Source organism: Natrix helvetica, assembly GCF_964273705.1.
Source record: "Natrix helvetica genome assembly, chromosome: 6".
Classification (NCBI taxonomy): Eukaryota; Metazoa; Chordata; class Lepidosauria; order Squamata; family Natricidae; genus Natrix; species Natrix helvetica.
In genome coordinates this window covers 33,005,301-33,027,699 of record NC_138553.1, presented here as the reverse complement: position 1 = coordinate 33,027,699, position 22,399 = coordinate 33,005,301, and the positions used below count along the sequence as shown (strand labels likewise).

Genomic DNA, 22,399 nt, shown 5'->3' with positions numbered 1-22,399 from the left:
GATATTTTTCAAGAAAAACAGCAAATAGAACTTGTGGAAATTAATCTAATCTATAAATGTTAAACAATCAAAAGGAAAATCCACCAATTGTCCCCCTCTGAATAATAGTTATAAATAGATATGAAATGACATGCTAGAAATGGTTTTAAAAGTTGTAGATAAGTCTTAAAAGAAAAAGAAGTAAGAATATTAGTATTTAAGGGTTTAAAATGCTACACTAGATATCTTAAAGAGAGAGAGAAAGAAAGAGAAAGAGAGAACATATGAATGAGAGAATAGTCAGGGAGGGATTGATTCTAATCAGTAATGATTGGGGAAGAAGAGGGCCTGCCCTAACCCCTACTATGTGAGACGCTGAAGGATTTAAATTTTCTCTCTTTTCTCCTTTTTAATATTTACATGAGCCCACCGGGTGAAATCACAATAAGCTGATTGGTGCCTTGAGTTATGACCATCATGATTTACAACTGAAATTCCAGTCCCAATTGTGTTCGCAGGTTTTGGGCTACCTGCAGAGAATGAGTAAAAGAGACAGAGACAGAGAGAAGAGCCTGGCTGGAGCAACCGATATGATCCAACAGCATTTTTGTATCACTAACCTTTACAGTAAATAATCGTGCTACTTTACTTGATTTCTCTTCCCTTTATTCACTTCTACATGTTCTCTTTTCATACATGGACATTTTTAAAAAAATCAAATAATACATTATCAATTACTTTTGCCCATGTCCTGTACATTTTGCTATATTATTATATAAAACCTTGCTTTAATGTATATTGGTTTCTTACCTAAATATCCTACCTAGAGTAGTTTCAATTTTCTTAAAATCTGGTCTCTTTTCTGGATCTTCTTCCCAGCAGCTTTTCACTAGAGAATGTATCTGACAATGCATAATCCAAACCAAGGTTAGTTAATCTATTTTGGGTTCTATGATAAGATATCAAAATGGCATTTTCCTTTCAGGTAAGGTTTACTCATTCCCCCTTCCCTGACACACAACTATTGGGTCAAACATTAACCACTACCTCAAGTTCCAACTCTTTTTCTTTGCAAAACTGAATAACTAGTTAAGCAGTTATGGTAATTTATTTTATCATAGCCTGCCTTTCCTCCTAGATCTTAAGACACTATAGCAGTGATGGTGAACCTTTCAGACACCGAGTGTCCAAACTGTGCGCGCATGCGTATGCCCAAACGGAAAGGTGCACACATATGCGTGAACGCATGCATGCACAGACATGCATGCATGCACAGCAGAGACCCGAAGACCAGCTGGCCAGTGGGGCATCCCAACACTGGCAGCGCAGCTAAGATCTTTTTCTTTCGTGATCCCCTGTTTCATCGTTTGCAGGAGACAGCAACTCACAAAAGAAACGCCATGGAGATCTGACCTGGGGTGATGGTGCAGGTGCCAGCAGAAAGGGCTCTGTGTGCCTCCTCTGGCACATGTACCATAGGTTCGCCATCACGGCACTATAGAATGCGTTGCTTCCAATTTTTCCCTATAATCATAATTCTGGGGGGGGGGGGGGTGAGAGAAAGTGACCGGCTTAACATCACGCTGTGAGTTTCCATCATTAAGGCTAGACTGAACCTGGATCTCCCCACTCTTCATTCAACACCTTAACCACTACAACACACTGGTCACCATATAAGTTGTATTTTGAGGGTTGGAATAAAAGATATTGCAGAAGAGTTTGCACACTTTATTAAGCCTCCTTTGTTTGGGTACTGATTATGCTCTTCCAATTGGGTAGCCCAGTGGTAGATTTCAATTTTTTTTAGAACCTCTTCTGTAGGTGTGGCCTGCTTTGTGGGAGTGGCTTGCCAGCCATGTGACTGGGTGGGCATGGCCAACTTGTAAAATGTGGTGAAACTCACTTAACAACGCTCTTGCTTAGCAGCCAAAATGTTGGCTCAGAAACTCTGGCATTTGAAGCATGCAAGTCTTAAAGCTGTCAAGTTACCACACCCTTGCACTCCTAACCCATTAGAAAAAAAACCCCAAGGGTGTTCAAACTTGACCGCTTTAAGACTTGTGGACTTCAACTCCCAGAATTCCTCCTCCAGTAATTTTGACTCAGGAACTCTGGCATTGAAGTGTGCAAGTCTTAAAGCTGTCAAGTTACAAGACCTTTGCACCCCTAACCCTTTAGAAAAAAAAATCCAGGGATGTTCAAACTTGACAGCTTTAAGACTTTAAGGTTTAGATAGGACTCAGAGGCAGGCGGGACGATTGGTGAGCCAGCCAATCAGTGAACAGTGGGTGGGGCAAGCATGGTGCAGACAGGCGGGGGAGGGAGCTGGAACCAGTTCTAAATGGCATGGTAGATTTGTGGAACCTCTTCTATAGAAGAGGTTAGAACTGGCAGGAACCCACCCCTGGAGTAGCCACATCTCTTACAAGACTGCACAGTATTTTAAAAAATAGCAAAAACATCTGCTAGGCCAGCTATGGCGAACCTTTTTTGGCTCGCGTGCCATAAGTGGGGGGAGCGCAAGGGGGTCATGTGCGGGCGTGCCGCACCCATAATGCAATGCGCGACCCCGCAGTGCGCATGCATGCACTACAGGCGCTCCTCCCATTTTTACAGGTTTTTTTCGACCTCCCCAGGCTTCAGAGACTTTATAGGAGCCTGGGGAGGGCGAAAAGAGCCTCCCCCGCCCCCCTGGACGCCCTCCGGAGGCGTCAGGGAAGCCTCCAGACGGTCCCTGATGCCTTCGGAGCGCTCAAAAAGACCCTCCAAACAAACCGGAAGTCACTTCTGGTTTGCTCGGAGGATCGTTTTGAGCGTTCTGAAGGCTTCAGGGACCGTCCGGACACTTCGCTGAAGCCTTCGGAACGCTTAAAACGACCCTCCGAGCAAACCGGAAGTGACTTCTGGTTTGCTCGGAGGGTTGTTTTGAGCTCTCCGAAGGCGTCAGGGAAGCTCATGAAGCCTCTGGAGGGCCTCCGGGGGGCGGGGAAGGCTCTTTTCGCCCTCCCCAGGCTCCTATAAAGCCTCTGGAGCCTGAGGAGGGCGAAAAATGGCTTTAAAAAGGGTGGACTCAGCTGGCCAGCGCGCGCATGTCCGCTGGCCAGCTGACAGGGCAGCGCCTCGCATGCCCTGACAAATAGCTCTGCGTGCCACCTGTGGCATGTGTGCCATAGGTTCGCCATCACTGTGCTAGGCTTTTAACTGTTGATTGTTCGAATGACTCTGATTTTATTGTTGCATTTAGTTTAACTGTCATTCCTTAAGTGTGCATATAGAGCAGGGGTGTCAAACTCAGGGCACTGGGGCCAGATCCGGCCCATGGGATACTTAGATCTGGCCCACGGGACTGCTCTGGAAACAGTGATGGACTGGCCCGCAGTGCTTCTGCCAGTGAAAACAGGCTCCCGGGCTCCATTTTTGGCTGCCACAGCCTCCTGCAACCCTCTGCCAGTGAAAACAGAGAGCTCCGTTTTCACTGGCAGAGGATTGCAGGAGGCTGTGGCAGCTAAAAATGGAGCCCGAGAGCCTGTTTTCGCTGGCAGTGTGTTCGGGCTAGCACAGGCACCCCTGACATGAATGACATCGAGCTGGCCACACCCACCTTGGCCCCCAAGGTCAAACACAACCCTGGTGTGCTCCTCAATGAAATTGAGTTTGACACCCCTGATATAGAGTGAATATATGAACAGGAAAAAATATAAAATTGAATGAATAAATAAGTAAATGAACAGGGTTACAGATACGAGCTGCAGAATTAGGGAAAAACACACACTAAATGATGCCATTTAATGGTCTTCCAGGTTTTGTAGCCCAGATCTGGTAGCATAACTATCCCAATTGTTCTTGCCTCCCCAAAGGAAATTATTACCAGGCCTGTTTTCCCAGTGAAGCACCAAGGTTAAAAATCAGTTGTTAGAAGAAATATGGCAAGAAAAATATAAGGGCTTGCTTTCATGTCTGTTGAGGTGTGTAAGACATCATTTTAATTGCTCCTTTTTGCACTTTAAACTGCAGCTGCTGTGTAGTAATTTGCCACACCCTACATTTTAACAGTGGTAATCAACTAAGAGAAGAATTACAGTTGGAGAAAAGTTAATTACTTTTTGCAGCTCTCCAGGGCTAGTAGAAGCCCATTATATGATGAAATTGAAAAATACTGGACCCACAACACTGTTTGTCAAATTTCCTAATTTCATCTGACGTGCATATACTTCACTCTATCAAAAATTCTTGTTTCAGTTACAACGTACATCTGGCTCTTGCTCCCCTTCTGTCTCCAATAAAAGATCTGGCCGGAATGGTCTTTCTTCTTTGCTGCTTTCTACTCGATAAAGTTTTTCTGTAGCAGGAGAGAAAATATGCAATAATAGCATAAACAGACAACGGATATGCTTGCCCTACTTGGGGAAACTCCCATTAAACTCCTCCTCTTTGGAAATAATAGAATTTGAAATCTAATATATTTGGAGGATACACAAAGGAGCAAGAGCATGAGAACAGAAGTGTTGTTGGTAAACAGAAACCATCAAGGAAATATTTTATAAATAAAGGTAGACTCAAACCTAGCTCTGAAATAAACCTGTTCATTCTTTGATTTAAAAAAAAAAACCTATAGGTAGATTTTTCTATTTGTGAAGTACGCCAGAATAAAATTCCTTCTAGGGTAAACAGAGGAATCAAGAGCAATTGATGCATATTGTTACTACATGCGGTATATACAGCAATAAGGAAACAGCATGTTGTTGGCAGTAAACCAGTGGTGGGTTGCTGTCGGTCCTGATCGTTACGGCCGTACCGGTAGTGGCCTGGAGCAGCTGAGAGCGTACTGGTATGGTGGCTCGTTTGGCCCACCTACCCTCCCATGCTCTATAGCTGTATTTATGGCAAAAGGCACACTACGCACGCACACAGCGTGCAGAGCCTACACGCCCCTGACAAGCAGCTGAGTGTCGCAGGGGCGGTGGCTTGTACATGCATGCGCAGCACACATCAGGCGTGTGCACAGTACATATCAGGCTCATGCACGGACAGACCACGATCAACGTACCAATAGCAACGGTAAGAGCAACCCACCACTGCAGTAAAGCAACTTTCTCCAGATGCGCTAAAGTAAAAGCTAAATGTAGACGTCCCAATTATAGATTTCCTGAAACAAGTTATTTGACATTTAAAATAGTATGCCTTGGTTTACAGAAGGAAGTGGCACCTCTAGTGAATTCCTTCGGAACCAGAAATGTTCACTATATGTGAGTTGGATGGCCATGTACATGCTTCATCACTGGAGATTTTTAAGAAGAGACCGGATAACCACCTGTCTGAAATGGTATAGGTCCGTGATGGCGAACCTATGGCACGCGTGCCACAGGTGGCACATGGAGCCATTTGTCAGGCACGTGAGGCATTGCCCTGTCAGCTGGCCAGTACGCATGCATGCGCTGGCCAGCTGACTTCGGCCTTCTTTTGAGGCCATTTTTCACCCTCCAGAGACTTAAGGGACATTCAGGAGGCTTCCCTGAAGGCTCCGGAGGACGAAAAACAGCCCTACGGACAAACCAGAAGTGACTTCCGGTTTGCTTGTGGGGCCGGTTTTAGTCCTCAGGAGGCTTCCCTGAAGGCCCCAGAGGGCAAAAAATGACCCTACGAGCAAACCAGAAGTCACTTCCGGTTTGTCCGTAGGGCTGTTTTTTGTCCTCCGGAGCCTTCAGGGAAGCCGCCTGAAGGTCCCTGAAGACTCCGGAGCGTGAAAAACTGGCCCTACGAGCAAACTGGAAGTCACTTCCAGTTTACTCGTAGGGTCGTTTTTTGCCCTCCAGAGCTTTCAGGGAAGCCTCCGGGAAGCCCCTAAAGGCTCCGGAGCGTGAAAAACCAGCCCTATGAGGAAACTGGAAGTCCATTCCCGAAGTTCTAGTTTGACCGTAGGGCTGTTTTTTCACACCCGGGGGCTTCAGGGAAGCTCCTGAAGCCTCTGGAGAGTCTCCAGGGGTGGCGGGGGAGGCTATTTTCGCCCTCCCCAGGCTCCTATAAAGCCTCTGGAGCCTGGGGAGGGCGAAAAAAACCTGCCAAAAATTGGGGGGAGTGCTGGTCATGGGCGCATGCGCACTGGGGTTGTGCGCATTGCATTATGGGTGTGGCATGCCCGTGCACAACCCCCCTGCGCTCCCCCTGCTTTTGGCACGCGAGCCAAAAAAGGTTCGCCATCACTGGTATACGGTCTCCTGCTTGCGCAGGGGGTTGGACTAGAAGGCCTCCAAGGTCTCTTCCAGCTCCATTCTGATTCTAATTTATCTTCCTTTTTTACTTTTTTATCTCTTGTTATTCAGCTATAATTTTATTCCCTATCTTCTTGTGTAAATATGCTGCATTTGTAAAATATGCAGCAAAAATCAATGGGATAAAATGGAAGGCGAGTATGAAAGAAATGTTCTGTATTTTAAAAAAAGTTTTGGTGCTTACAAACATGCTTTTAAAATGTTTTAAAATGTTAAAATATACTGACAAAACATTAAAAATTTTATTGTTAAATTTCAATTTTTCCTAACTGTGTATCATTCAAATTCTAGATTTCAAGAGAATCAAGGTCAATGTAAATGAAAAACATTGGATCATTCTTGTTGTGAATATTAAATTACTCTGCTCCAGAGGGTGTTTAGGCAAAATGCAGCCATTAAGCTTCTTTGCCTTTGTAGTGTTCCTCATTCCTCATGTTTTGGGGGAATACATCCACACCGGTTTGCCAGAAGGAACTACGCAAAGAAAGTGGGTAATGTATTCCTGTCTCTTGTGTTTTCTTCTGTCACTCTCAGCACCCAGAGTGCCTAAGAGCAGCCAGTGAAACCGAAGAGAACTGGAGGGGAAAGATTTGCCAGAGAGTTTCCTGCTGGAATACGTAGAAACATGTACTCAACCATGCTGACCAACAATATGCTCCGATTATTGGAAATTGGGTGGGGGTGGGGTTTAAGCAAATTCAGAAACTTATTAGAGGGAGAATATCCGGGTATATTAAACAGGATCTTCATTCCCAGTCTTTGAAAGTTGCCATATACTTTTTTGGCTATTAATAGCTAAGGACTTAACATTTTGATCCCACATCAAAAGAAAGACGTCTTACTAAATGCAGTGACGTGTGGTGAGGTTTATGGCTGGTGAGGCTGGTGACGTCATCAAACCGCATGGTTGCTCCGATCGCACGGGCACAGCCCGACCAGAGAAGTTACTCTTCTCAGAAATGTCAGAAAGGGACAGGCAGGCTGCCACAGCTCCACTGAGAAGACATTTCTGAGAAGAGAAACTTCTCCTTTCTCCTCCCCCCCTCCCCACTCCCTTCTAGCACTGATGATGTTACCTAGGCATTTTTTGCATGGGCGAGCCCGGGATCCTTGCAAGGAGAATGGGATCACGTGTGCAGGAGGCTCCTCAGCGCCAGCCTCAGATCAGCATGAGCCATGGTCCCCTTCCCCTGCACACGTGGTCCCATTCCCCTTGCAAGGATCCCGGGCTCGCCTGATGCAGAAAATGGCGAGATCGGCGCACTTGGGGCTACGGTTATGATGTCCAGGGAGGCTAAACCAAGCCGTGCGCCTCTCCCAGCCACTTTCGCGGCTCCCCGGAGTATTTTTTATTTATTTTCATGATGAGAGCGGTGAGGTTCTGCCTCCCCTGCCTCCCCTGACTGCACGTCACTGACTAAATGCATAGGCCAAAGAAGTTGACTTATATTAGTTGATTTATAGTGGTTCTTCTAAAGACTGTGCTATGAATATTATTTACTTCTGCTTGTCAAAATATGAAGGTGAAACCTGTACTAACTAAACACTGTGGCCCAGATTCTTTAGCAGCCTCAGAGGTACCTGGAAGCTTAGAATCCTTAAGAGGTTCAGTGCTTGAACTGAAAATAACAATCCAATTTGATATTTGAAAGCAGGCTGAAAGCTCATATCCGTTACCTAAACGAACTATGAAATAAAGAACTGAAATATCCAATCTTGGAAATTCCAGGATTTAAAAAAATAGAAAATGTACTGATGATTGAAGACTGCAATTAATTCATCAGGACATATTATTTTGTATTTGTTGGATTCCTGAAAGAATATTTAAAAAGAGATAATTTATATTTTGTGCTAGCACTGCATGAAATCTGAAGCTTCTTTAATTGATATAATTTGACCTTATCCAGATGTAGCTTTGTTTTGATTTCAAATTATAGCAACATTTGGGGGGGAAATATTAAGAGTTAAAGACATAAATATGATATTGAACAATATTGGTAAAACATAGAAAGTGTCATTTCAAAAAGTTTTGGCTTAGCATAGGGCCTGGCAAAGAAGATCATCTTATGCAAATGAGGTAAACATTTTCCCAATATTAACAACTGGTTTCGGGTATATTTTTATGTGCTAAAAATGAGATAATAAAGCAATATATTTCTACATGGTCTCAATTTAATCATTTCAGATTGAATTAATTAAATTAATTAAATTAATTAACACTAAATGAACTATGAATTTTTCTTTTGTAGTTCTTTTTATTTTTTGTTACATTTCAGTTAATTATTATAACATTTATTCTCTCTGTATTATTTGTGTTGTGCATGTGCTATACTTTTTTCTATTTCTATTCCTGGGAATCTAGTGGGGTATTTTTAAAGTGTAAACATGTAGTTACACCTCTTTATACGCCGTGTTTACCTTTATAATTCCGACAATGGTTAGTGTAGAAAGTCTCCTTACGCAGAATAATCTCTTGAGCTATAATTCCATAGCTATACACATCACCTTTCTGCGATTCATCACCACAGCGGAGGTGTTCAGGAGCAGTCCAGAGATCTGATTTACAGAAGGAAATCATATTTGTAGATATGAGTGGACAGACAGGCATTTCAGAATTTAATCTATTCTCATATTGGTTTAGCTTCCATCAATTCTATGGATTGTTTTATCATGGTAAAAAGATTTGTGTGTGTGTGGAATATAAAGATGTCAGTGGATAGTCATCCCAACAGTCAATATCAGAGATATTGATCTAACATTAGAAAATTTTGTCTATTGTTAGGGACTGATGTTGTACTTAGAGCCTGAATATAGCTTGTCCAAGACATTTAGTTAGCCGCTGTGAGACCTAAAAATTAAACTACAAAAGTCTTTGGTCAGAACTTACATCCCGAAAGTGGGTCAAGTACAAAGAATTTATTTATTTACTTATTTATTTGTATATATTTAATCTGTTCAATAATTTGATTTATTTATTTGATTACACCAACTTTCTGCTTAAACAGGCACTCAAGTGCCTAACAAAATTTTAAAATGGGTTATAAAAGATTAAAAATTTCTACTCCCCATTGAAAGCATTCCATTATGAAAGTCTGTCAAAACAGAAGAAAATAACCATTATTGCCATTTTTCCTGTGGGCAACTGGCACACATTAAAAATGAAATTCTGTTGCCTGCTCTCAAAAGTGTATATATACATAACACACATATAGATATGCTATATACATACATACATATGTATAAACCTACATCCTAGCATACAAATACACATAAATATTAATCACTGCCCATCTTGAATACCTATCAGAAAGAGGAAGCTTGAGAGATTACAAGGCTGATACTGTATGGAAGAAACCTGGGGTTGAATCTGGATGTTCAGCTTCAGATATCACAAAGCCTCCTCCCAGAAGATAACAAGGAAAACAGAAGAATCCTTACAGATTTTCTACATATTGAGCATGTGAAGGCCAAATTCAATTCCAGTGTCCAATAGGAGGTAATATTAGTTGATGTTAAGACCATTTTTAATGTATTGTGCTTAGTCATTTTATTTGCTGAAATATCATTCAGATGGGTCTACAATGGGTCAAAGATCTCTCAAGGGATTAAGATAGTTTAAGAAACAAAGTTGGCCTACTTTCCATGGAACTGCACTGAACCAATCCTGAGGGAGAGGAGACTTCAGATCTGGCTGCCAGACAAAAGCATTCTAACTACCTAGTATTTGTAGCGAATTTATAGCAAAGTCCCTTCCCTCCTCATTGAGAGGAATAACTTTTCTAATACATTATGAAAACAGAAAAAGGTTATCAAGATCAGTTTAAGGAAACATGGATGTAATTAAGAAGTGGACCCTCAAGTTTCTTATTATATTAGTAAGTTCATATGGGATGCGATCAGTGGTAGGTTCCGGATCCTGTTCCAACCATCGCGTGCATGCATCATACCTGCCAGCGACGCCTCCGCAAGCCTCCGTGACGCTCCAGCTGCTCAGCGGAGCGTCACGCAGGCGCTGTACGCGCCATTCATGTGCGCGGAAGCGCCGAAGGCTTCAAAAGACAGGTAAGGACAGCGGGTGGGCCCTCCGGAGCACCGCACTGGAACAGTACCCAGTGCTCCGGGCAGGCTCCGGTATGCCCGTACCACTGGATGCGATTAAACGAAAGATGGGGGATGTGATGTTTCACTAAATATTTTGCTTTGCTGTCTCAGAGTTTAAAAAAAGGGGGTGGTAAAACCTGATTTAATCACATATGATCATTAAAGAAACACATTACTGTCTCAGTGGCATCACCTGCGTCATCATTATATTTTGTAGATCTGATTGACTACAAAGGCCAGCATTCCTAGCAATATAATAGTCATCATGCTGTCCTCTTTGCCAACCCCCCCCCCAAAAAGTAGGTAAAAGTAGTGCATTACCTACTACAAAGTATGTTTGGTCCTATTGTATAAGGCCATGATGGCAAACTTATGGCACGCATGCCACAGGTGGCCCACAGAGCCCTCTTTGCGGGCATGCCAGCCGTCGCCCCAGCCCATCTCTACCACGCATGTGCGCATGCTTCCCGCTGGCCAGCTGGTCTTTGGGTCTCTGCTGTGCATGTGCAGGGGGGTAGGGTGCATGCAGGGGATGTGCGTGCACATGCCTTGGGGGCGGTGCGTATGCATGGGGGGAGCTTTCATTGCATTTTGGAGCCTCACTCAAAAACCCTGCACCCTATTTTGGCTTCCAGGTTGGTGCAGGCCTTCCAGGCCCAAAACGGGGTGTGGGGAGTGCACAGAGCTTCCCTGTGCCGCATGATTCCCCCCATGCCCCATTTTGGCCCTGGAAAGCATCTTGCACCAACCTGGAAGCCAAAAATGGGCGAGGGGGAGCGAGGCACATGCACGGGGTGGCTGTCACCCGTGCTTTCAGCACATGATGACAAAAAGATTAGCCATCACGTTATAAGGTGTGGTAATGGCCATGATTTCTTGGCCAAATATATTCTTTGTATATATGTCCTAGTATATACAAGTTTTGGCATCTCTGCACAAGGCTGGAAAAAGCCCTTTCTGCAAATTAACTGCCAGTTTGTGTCAGTTTTGGTGAATTAGATGGACCAATGATTTGATTCAGAATGAAGCATTTCCTATGTTCCCATTCCCAAGGCATGGGCTTTTTTAAAGAGAGTTAATGGGTTTTTCCATATCCTTTAAGTACCTTTTTTAGGTAGCAGAATAGAATTGCAGCCAAAATCAGTGATTTTCACAACCATGCGTTTATCAACAACACAATTTGTGGATTTCAGGCGCCCATGGACCTCTGTTTTGCTTGAATGCAAGTAAGACATTCCCTGTGAAACAGAGTGACAGAAGGTAACAGCATAATATCATTACTAACAACTGTATGAGATAGACTGGGGCAGAGGTGGTATAGCAGTATTGACCTGAAAACACTTTTGCATGATTTCATTCTCCAAGTGGCAAGAAATTCTAGGATTTGTAGACCCCACTATTTCTAAATGAAAACATGTTAAAGAAATCTTGACTAAAAAATAATTCAGTAGAGGTCCAAGCATGAATCCCTAGCTAAAGAAAATATCCCAGATTTGCAAGACTTACAGCCTATTTCTGAAATACATATTATAACTGACAAAATTTTAAATGACAAAGGTAATCTTATGCAACAAATTGAATTGGGAAATATCAGATGGTAATATTTAATGGAATTATTCCACACTTGCTTGCTGGGACGATACATACAAGATTCAGAAATATTAAATGCATTAATTTTAAAAACTGTATAATATTTAGGAGCTAAGGTGAATGTGACAAAACTGCTTCCCACTCCATTTGTAGTCTGGGTGAAATGAAGGCCAAAACAAGGTCTTAAAATAACCTGGCTACCAGGTGAATGGCAGTGCAGGATTAAGTGGAATGATGTTTCCTTGATGCACTGTTTGAGCTCCTTACCACTGCACCTTTTCTCCACACACCACCCAGTCAGCTGGGCCATTTTTAAACACAGATCTACCAGTCTTGCAGCATATTTGTGGTTGCATGTTCAGGAAAGGCCAGAAAGACATGTTACCAACATCAATTACATTCGCATGGCAATTTATCACTCATCCCATCTGAAAGATAGCTGAAGCCTCTGTCCCTGCCAGTTGCCCAAGCGCCCTTCATTACCCTTTAAGGACAGTGACTGATTGGATCTCTAGCCAATGACCTGAATGGGAAGGGAAATAAAGCCAGAGGAATCTACTACTCACTGCTCTTAAAATCTTGCAGTAAAGTTATATAGACAAGGACCATTTACAAGCTTGATAACTGATGCAGAGATTAGTGCTCAGCTGTTAGGGCAAATTTGGGCATATTTTTTACTATTACACCTGCTCTTTTATATTTCAGAATGGGGGAGCAGGAATAGATCAGTCTAGAACTGCTACTTTCTACCTTTTTTCTTTCTTCTGCCATCATCTAATAAAACGACGCTTCCTTTTCCAATGTCAGTACCAGTAAGGGATGGGAAGGAAGGTAAAAAAAATATTTCCCACAGATTTGTCTGCATTAATTATTGACAGTATCATGTGAAAGCCCTGGCAGTCCCATTTTAACACCTTTTTATATTGTCTTATCTTCGGGCCTTAATTAAGCTCCCTTATCTTGCTCTTTTTGTACCACGGAACATTGCCCAGAAGCAAAACACAGAAGAGGACAAAGAAGTCAGGGCAAAGCATTATTATTCAAGCAATGCTTTCTCTTGCTACGGCAAGGGCTGCATTCAACTCAGAATCACTAGTGAGAAATCACTCACAGCAGGGATTGTACATCTTACATGTCTATTATTTGTTTGATTCATCAGTCTTATCAACCCAACAGAAAGCAAATGCATTTCTAAGATGCCCATAAATTCAGATTATATCAGTCAAAACCAAAGTGATGACAATGGGAGTAGATTATTCCATTGGATGGAAATAAGCAGTCTTACTCTTATATACGATGGTAAATTACTCTTACAGTATATACGATGGTAAAGATAGAGGCACATTTCATTCTGCTTGTTGGCAAAAGGGTTAATCCCCAGACCCTTGCTTTGTTTCCTCTGTAGTAGTAAAATCAACATCTCAAATCCAGAGACAGGTTTTGTACAATTTCCTGCATAGTCAACAGATAATAATCTACAGAATAGGACACCAGATCCCAGTAATTACAGTAGGTCCATTCCTAAACTTCATTGGAACTTCCAGAAAGCAAATTAAAATACTTATACAAAGCACACTGATGCTAATATCAGATGGATCAAAGCAGTCCCTAAGGGCTACAACAGGTTTGTTGGCTTAATTAAATCTATGGCTAAAAGGAACATCCCCAGAGGCTACCGTACAGATTATCCTTGGGCTACTAGAGAGCTGGCTATTACAAAAACATATATCCATGCAATGCCTGGCCAATGCTTTTTGAAGCATTTGTCCTGACCCAATTGAGATCCCTCTATACATGAGTTTAGAACTCTTTTGAAACAACACTAGTCCTGGACTATAGAGGTCAGCTTAAATTGGGAAAAATAACTGAGTTTTGCCTGTTATTTGTTGCCAGTTGTCTCACCAATGAGTATATTACAGACTTCTTACAAGGTTTATATGACCATATGTAGAACATAGAATAACACGGTTGGAAGGGATCTTGGATGACTTCTAGTCCAACCCTCTGCTCAAGCAGGAGACCCTATTCCAAATGATTGCCAACCTCTTTTTGAAAACCTCCAGTAAAGGAGCACCCATAACTTCTGGAGGCAAGCCATTCTACTCTTTATTGTTCTCACTGTCAGGATGTGTCTCCCTAATTCTAGATTGGATCTATCTTTTATAATTTTCCACCTGTTACTTCTTGTCCTGCCCTGGGGTTCTTTGGAAAATAAGTAGACCCTTTTTCTCTGTGACAGTCCCTTAAGTATTGGAAGACTGTTATCATGTCATCCCTAGTCTTTCTCTCATTAGACTAGGCGTACATAATTTCTGAAACTGTTCATTGTACAGTTTAGCCTTCAATCCCCTTTGTTACTCTTCTTTGTTGCTCTTCTCAGCATCCTTTTTGTATCCTAGTGACCAGAACAGGACACAGTATTCCAAGTGTAGTGTTACTAGTGCAGTATAAAGTGGTACTATCACTTAATGTGATCTTAATATTACCCCTCTGTTGATACAACCCTAAGACTACATTGGTTTTTTGGTAGCTGCAGCACACTGCTGGCTCAAACGTGATTGTCCACTAGGACACCAAGATCCCTCTCACAATCACTATTGTTAAGACAGGTACCATCAATTTTATACTATTGAATTTGGTTTTTCCTGCCTAAGAATAAGACCTTACTTTTCTCCACAATTGCATTTTGTTGGATAGCCCCCAGTATTCAAGTCTGTCAAAATCCTTTTATATCTTGAATCTAGATTCTAAAGTGTTGGCTACTCCTCCCAACTTGATGTCATCTGCAAATTTAATGAGTTTCCCCTCTATCCTCTCATCTAAATCATTCATGAAGATGTTGAAGAGCACTGGGCCTAATACAGAATCTTGAGGTACCCCAAGTTAATTTCTCAATTTCTTACTTGTGTGAGAAGGCAGCACCATTTTGCCTAAAGCTGATTGTTGCTGCGGGTAGAAACTTAACTGTATTTCTAGTCAAGGATGGGACTTACTAGTTAGTGATCATTTCACCTCATCTTGCACCCCTATTTATGATCTGTATACTAGGTAGATTGATGGGTGAGCTAAGCCATCTGCCTTTGCTTGTCTTTGCCACACCACACCTTTAGTACTGTAATTGGTAGTTACTTTCTCTGGCCTCAGTGGATGAGGAAATAAAGGCAGGGGAAGCCATCAATCATTTTACTTAAATTCTGCGGGATTAAAACAGGGCAGCATCACTTGCCAATCTCATTACTCAAACAGAAAAGCAATTGTCAGTGAAAGCAGCACAGGTTTTGCCAGCCTGTTTCTCTGCCAAATCACACTTTGGAGCAGTGTTTCCCCAACCTTAGCCATTTTAAGATGTGTGAACGTCAACTCTCAGAATACCCCAGCTAGCATTGGGAGTGAAAGTCCAGATTCGTGGAGTTGAAGTCTGCACATCTTAAAACAGCTAAGATTTGGAAACATTGCTCTAGATCAGGGATGTCAAACTCACATCGTCATGGCAGGATCACATGACGTATCAGGATTTCCCCCCCCCCTTTGTTAAACTGGGTGTGGGGCGTGACCAGCACATGAAAATGGTTGTACCCTAAATGTGGACAAGTCAGTAAGTTTTTTGAATGAAAAACCGGATAATCGTCTTTTAAATATTTATTTTTAAAATGTATGCTCAGTCAGGGTGAACAAAGATATGCAGCTAGCAGATGCCTTGCTTACAGGAAAAACCAGCCATTCTACAGAGTCAGCCGCCTGACAATTCTCCATTGCCATTAAAAAAGAAGTTGTGAACTTCTGTCATTAAAAAAAAAACTGGTTAAGAAAGATAAAAGAAGAATGTTCCTGTATACATATGAATAATTCAAGAAGAGAAATAATAAATATGTTATATATCTAAATGGGAATTAAAACTGGGACGCAATACTTTAATTTACATTTATATTTGTTTCCTTACACACCCTTTTTTCTGGCAGTATACATTTTCTGGCATGATTACCTAACATAAATTACACTCTTCAGCCACCTACATTGACACTGAGGGAAGAAGTAGAATGTATGAATTTTGTCTTTTGGATTGCAAGTTAAGGACTCTTAAGCACTTTGGTCTTTGGTCAGCTGAGAGATAAACAATAAAACAATTTACTTCTATCTATAGTCTGTGCTGGACTAAGAAAAGGTCCTGCCTCAGTTTTCATACATACATTTTGAGCACTCTTGATGAAATCTCTGATTCTGAAAGAGTTCCACCTACTCCTCAGTCATCAGAAATGTACAGTACACCTGAATGACATTGGGCATCTTCCTTGTTAATCCTTATTAAGAATTAACAAGCCCTGTTTGTTTCAAATCATTGCATTTACCTGACTTACTTCCAGGGCAATAGATGATATAGCCCAATAGATTTTATATACTTTCTGGGTAGAGAATATTAGAAGAAGGGGAATATATTCTCTTAACATAGCTAAGGACTACTTAAATGTGTCTGTCTCAGAGTGTGAAGGAATTGAAAACAACAGAAAAGAGATCTTGCCAGGACATGTTTGCACAGTGATTAGCTGCAAGTGGGGAAAGGCTGTTTGTAATGCAGGAAGAGTACAATCTGAATTATCACAAGACAGGTTGAATACCAGTTTAACTGCAGGCACACAATCCATGCAGCAAATGAAGGTTGAGGAACTATTTTGTGTTTGTCATACTAGTATTAGATGATATTATTTCTGATTCCAACAAATGTGTGGAACAATTAAACTATTGAGAGATTTTGCTAAAGATAATCCCTACTGGAAAAAAGTCAAAATTGTCATGGTCTGAGTTGACATCCAGACATTTGTCTGGCCTCTTCTTTGCCTCCTGTCCAAACAAGGATGGAAGATTTGTCTCACTAGGCTCTTCCTCATGGTTGTGTTAAAAATTTCCTTCTTTCTTTGAAGTGACCTTCATTGCTGAGGTCATTGCAGTAATAAGAGCCAGTCTGGTATAGTGATTAAGGAACCAGCCCAGAAGCTGGGAGACCATGAGTTGTAGTTGCACCCTAGGCAACAAGCCAGTTGGGTGACTTTAGCCTTCTCTCACCCCTAGGAAGCAGGCAACTTCAAGGCACTTCCAAGAAATCTTGCAAAACTGCAAGGACTAACCCAGGCAGTTGCCAGAAGTCAAAAACTGACTTGATGGTGAGTATGCGCGCGCACACACACACACACACACACACACCAAGACAAAAGAGTAGTACATAATGTATTCCGGGAGAACTTAAGGGGAGTGGTTGTGGATTGTTTGGCTTTATTTCCATTCCCAACATCAGTCAGCATCTGACAGGAAAACATCTATCAATTGATCGCCATTTCACAGATTGGGGCTGGAACCTCTGGAGGACGCAATAATGTGATATGATATGAACATGTGAACATGACGATTTCATCTGGCTTTTGGGACCCATGATCTGGGAAAAGGAACTTAATTCTGTCTGGCTACCATTTCCATTTTTAAAATTCTTCCCATGGTGCCGGTTTTTGATTATTGATAGTACTGATCTGTGAATGTGTAGAGATTCCAGAAGACCCCATGCTCACCTGGGGATGATTAAGTCAAGTAGTCAACAGACAGCATCTCTCTCTCGCTCTCGCTCTCCCTCCCTCCCCCCTCTCCCCTCCCTCCCCCTCCCCTCTCTTATTTTGCTATATGTTCACATGCAGAAAGTTCAGCCTAGTCTCTTCAATTTTTTTCTTATCTGCACACTTGCCTCTTGGTCTCCCACTTTGTCACTGTTTTTTGCTTTTGCAGACTTTCATCTGCCCTCTCCCTCTCTTCTATAATCAGTTGACAAAAGGGCTGTTGACAAGTTTGGGTAAGCAGACTCCCCACTTTTCCTGCCACCATCCCAAACCCCACTTTGTAGTTCATCATAGCTGATCCTCTCTACCACCCCTGCTGCCAAACTGTAATAAAAGTACTAGAAATTTTGCAAAGGAAAAACTGAACCGTCCAACAATTGCCAGAACTGCAAAATATAAGCCTGTTCACTATAGGACCTTCAATGACCCCACTCCCCGCCCTGCCCCCCCATGCCTTTGCAAGAAGAACCTAGATAAGTTTGGTAAGAGGGGCAATTCCTGACCTCTACAAACATAATTTTAAGTTTATAATTTGTCTTTGCATATACACTTTCAGTTATGCAAAAGCCATTGGCTCAAACAAACTTCAGGGGAGAAGAATTGTAGGTTTAACCTTCTGATTACCATGAAAGCTTTTACTGATTTACTACCGCACTGAGAATTAGGTCTGTCTACTGGAAACAAAAAGCATTCTGAGAAAATGAATGTACCAAAAGATTACTGGAAAAAATTCTAAGTAAGCAACTACGAGCTTCATGATATTTTTAAAAATAAAAATTATTTCCAGTGCTCAGCATAACTAGCTACAGAGTAAAGCCCATTTAATGTGAGCTCAGAATGATTTTTTTTTTGGTCATGATTTTAATTTTATAAATAACTTTGTTCTAAGGAAATTTCTATCAGTTAGAAAAATTACTTTTATTTTTTCTGTACTGAAATGTACCAAATGTATTGTGGCTCAGCTCTCAAGAAATCTGCTATTTCATATTTACTGTTTCTAATGACAGGACTGGAAAGAAACTTACGCAAGCTGATTTTATATACAGGTAGTTAGGGCAATATATTAAGCTCCAATCTTATTCTGTTGCTAAGTTTTATAATGCAAAAATATCCTCATATGCTTACCTTAGCAATGTCATACATGACAGAAATTTTAAATTCCCAGTCCATGAAGGTTCCATCAGGGTAGGAGATTTTATCATTTAAGACATCCTGAGATGAAAACAAGAGAAACAACTGCTGGTAAGAAAGTTAAAACCATCTTAATCCCGAAGAAGCTGCTAAACGTACCCAGCAGTCAAACAATATCTTCATTCAGCTCAATTAAAATAACACAAAATAATGAACTCTTGCTAAGCGATTCAGGGCAATTGGATAAAGAAAATGTTTCCTTGAATAATGTAGCTATTGGGAAAACTCAACTTTATTTCCAGTTCCATTCAGATATCAGCTTAGTGATTTTGTTTTTCTTGAAGTTACTTTGATCACAGTGGACAGTCCTATCTGAATACAATGGGTGATGAAACAGAAATAGTTCTCCATGTTTGTATCCTTTTTAAATGGCTATTGCGGTTAAATAGTTCAAAGGAGAACAAACCTAACCCTATAAGCCCTTAGTACCTGCCACCAGTAATCCAACAGGTAATTGGCTGAGGTATTGCTGAGAAGGTGATGGGGAGGACTATACTTAAAACACAAGTGTAAATTATTGCTTTTCATAATATAGTTAAGTTAATTCCAGCTGGAAATTCTGGCAACTATGGTTCTAATACCTGTAGGACGCCAGGATGGAGAAGATCAGGCTTGCCTTTTCATTGCTACTCTGTCTAAGAGGGCTGAACTTTTTATCTTAAACTGAATACTGTAGAGCAGGGGTGTCCAAACTTGGCAACTTTACGACTTGTGGACTTCAACTCCCAGAATTCCCCAGCCAGCTGGCTGGGGAATTCTGGGAGTTGAAGTCCACAAGTCGTAAAGTTGCCAAGTTTGGACACCCCTGCTGTAGAGTATCCGCTTTGTGGTTTAAAAGAACCCCAGCTTCTATCTGGAATATTCCCTACTTCCTAACATGGAGGAGTGGGCCCTTTTGGTTTCTCCTGATGACCCCTAAAATATCACAAAATCTAGTTCAATAGCTGATTAAAATAAGTAAAGTGGCATGTAACCGGTTATAGAGAGATAACTGACCATCTGGAGCTATTTGATTTGCTTCCGAACTGAAGCTGCCAATCAATGGCATTGTTACATACTGACAAACAGTATGGTAGTTTCCACCAAGGTCCTCTCTTCTGGCGGGAACAATACTCAAATCTAATTGGTTGAATTGTCTGAGAGCTCCCTATAAAAGGGCTGCTGCTAGTCAGTGTTTGCTGGATTGTACATAGTTGTCACTTAATAAAGAGCTGTTTGTTGCTGAAGCCTAAGTCTGCCTCATCCATTCACCCTATCTAACTGTCATCTTCTCTGATCTATTGTGGTGTCCTTTTCTTATTACCTTTCTGGTCTTCATAATTAAAGCAAAATCTCATTAATTCTGAAAGATCTCTAAAGATACTATTTGTCTTGCAACCACCACTGAACCCTTTTCTGTTTTAGAAATTCTTTTGTTTTTCTCCCTTCTTTCTTTGCGTCTCTATGGTAACATGACTGTGGCGCATGGGGAGCCTATAGGCACAGTCATTTCATTAACATTTAAACCACCACCACCACCAAATTAAATGAGTTATAAACAGACTGCCATTCTTCTATAGTGGCCCCCTTGACCCTCACTAAAAATGCTCTTTAAGATGAAGGTTAATGTGTCTTGATACAAACTAACCAGCGAGTTATAAATCTGTTTACCCGCAATGAACCCCTTTCACAGTACTCAATGACTCCATAGATCATTGTGTCCATCTTGACTGTTCCATAGAATTTAGTCAGGTTGTAATAGTCAATTTGAAGGAGCTGGAGAAGAGAATGGCATTTATTAGAAGCAAATAGTTACATTTAAAGTAACATACAATACTAGGAATGAAAAGTATAAAATCTCTCAGTCTTTCCTATGGCATGGAGATACTGTATTTTGTGTTAGGCCTTGTAGCTTTTCAACTCTAAGGTGATTATAATATTTGCAAAAACTGCACAAGATGCATATTTTTGGAGGTCATTAACCGTACCTAGAATGTTAAATTTATTTTGTGGGTGCTCTAAAAATGCCTGCCATGCTGGAGGTGCATAGCAAATAATAAAATAATATCTGTTTACTGGAAGAGGAATTAAAGTTGCTGCCCCTCATTCCCTCATCTTAGATTATCTTTTTCTTCCTTCCAGCCAGTACTTCTTAGCAGTGTACGGAACTATAGTTAATACATTCCCCACTTTTATTTTCTTGGAATGCCTAAAGGGTCTATTTGGGATTCAGAAATATTCTTAGAAATGAGGAAGAAGGAAAATGGTTTTTTTTAAGCAAGCCAGTTTCCTAGTTAAGGTCTTTTTAAAAAATCTATGTAGAAGAATGGCTACAAATGACTTAATACAATTCAGAAACTGAGCTAAATGCCTTTAAATAGATTTGGCACAGGGTAGAAGTTTAAAGGATTAAAATCAGCAACATAATGATGAAACTGGGAAATAGTTTTCAAACTTTTCAGCAGTTGCTCCTTAACAGAGGAATGGGAGGCCTATTAGGTTGTCCTGTCCTAAGTGCCTGATGGACCCAATGTGTTGTAAGAGGGGAAATAGTTTTTTTCCCTAAAGCTCTAACATGCAGCTTCCAATAGGCTAAAAGCTAGGGATGACCTTTGGAGGGCTTGTGATGGGATTGTGCAACTATCCTGGCTCTCCTCCATCTCTTGGTGGCTTTCAGTACCATCATGCAGTTAAAGGTAATGGTTATCACCTTTAAAACCCTATATGGGTCATTGGCACAATATCTCATTATTGTGGGACTATCTCTCCAGAAGAATATCTGCTCATTCCACTAGATCAGGTGAGGTAGTCTGGCTCCAGATCCCTTCCCTGAAATCCTGCCACCTAGTGAGACCTCCAAAGTGTGCATGGCTGCCCCTGTCTTGGGGAACACCCCCTCCTTGATGGTTTGACAGATCCCCACCCATTTAGCCTTTTAAGATTGGGGATACTTTTTATCAAAATGCTGTGAATAGAATAGAATAGGGCAAGGGCAAGGGCAAGGGCAAGGGCAAGGGCAAGGGCAAGGACTAGGACTAGGACTAGGACTAGGACTAGGACTAGGATAATTGAAGCTTGTTGCAGGGCACCCTATGGGAAGATTAAAGGCACAGTATTTGCATTTTTGTTTGATTATTTCTTTGTTTTGTTGCTTTGTGGTTATTTTATAGTCATTGGTTTTACTGTTGTTATGAGCCATCCTGAGTTGTTTAAGATGGGTGACCATATCAACATTTTAAATTAAAAATAAAAATACATGAAAAAGTTGTATTCTAGCATTGCTCAGAATAGTGTATTGCTTACCTTATTTAGAGCTATTTTCTGTTTCTCTGTAAAATTTCCATCATTGTGTTTGAAATCCTTCAGGATTATTATCTAGAAAATGAGAGCAATTGGAAGAAAATCATAGCAAAGTCACAGCATCCTATCACTATTGTCTATAATGTCTAGAGAAATAGTTTATAACAATGATTAAATAGCAAATACATCAAATTTTATAGACAAACTGATATTTACACTGATCAATAACAAGCAAATGATTTTTAAATTTTTAAACTTGCAGTCCACTTTGTTCATTATTTAGGACTGAGAAGTTGCAAAGGAATCATTTAAGAAAATGTTCCATAAAATTTTAATGCATTCAACTTTACAACAAACTGGGAATTTCATGAGCAGCATCATGAAATCTGTCTT

General features: G+C 41.2%; 1 protein-coding gene across 1 annotated transcript in view; it reads right to left on the bottom strand.

Moving 5' to 3' along the window:
• The window catches only part of GUCY2C (guanylate cyclase 2C), a gene marked incomplete at its 5' end in the record, with an annotated part of 78,148 nt that overhangs the window by 17,989 nt on the left and 37,760 nt on the right, over positions 1-22,399 (bottom strand). The window contains 7 exons of the mRNA XM_081958707.1: positions 790-881; positions 4,230-4,318; positions 8,667-8,804; positions 11,455-11,587; positions 18,662-18,748; positions 20,378-20,482; positions 22,010-22,081. Coding sequence (XP_081814833.1) covers positions 790-881; positions 4,230-4,318; positions 8,667-8,804; positions 11,455-11,587; positions 18,662-18,748; positions 20,378-20,482; positions 22,010-22,081 — 716 coding nt within the window. The remainder of the gene's footprint in view (positions 1-789; positions 882-4,229; positions 4,319-8,666; positions 8,805-11,454; positions 11,588-18,661; positions 18,749-20,377; positions 20,483-22,009; positions 22,082-22,399) is intronic.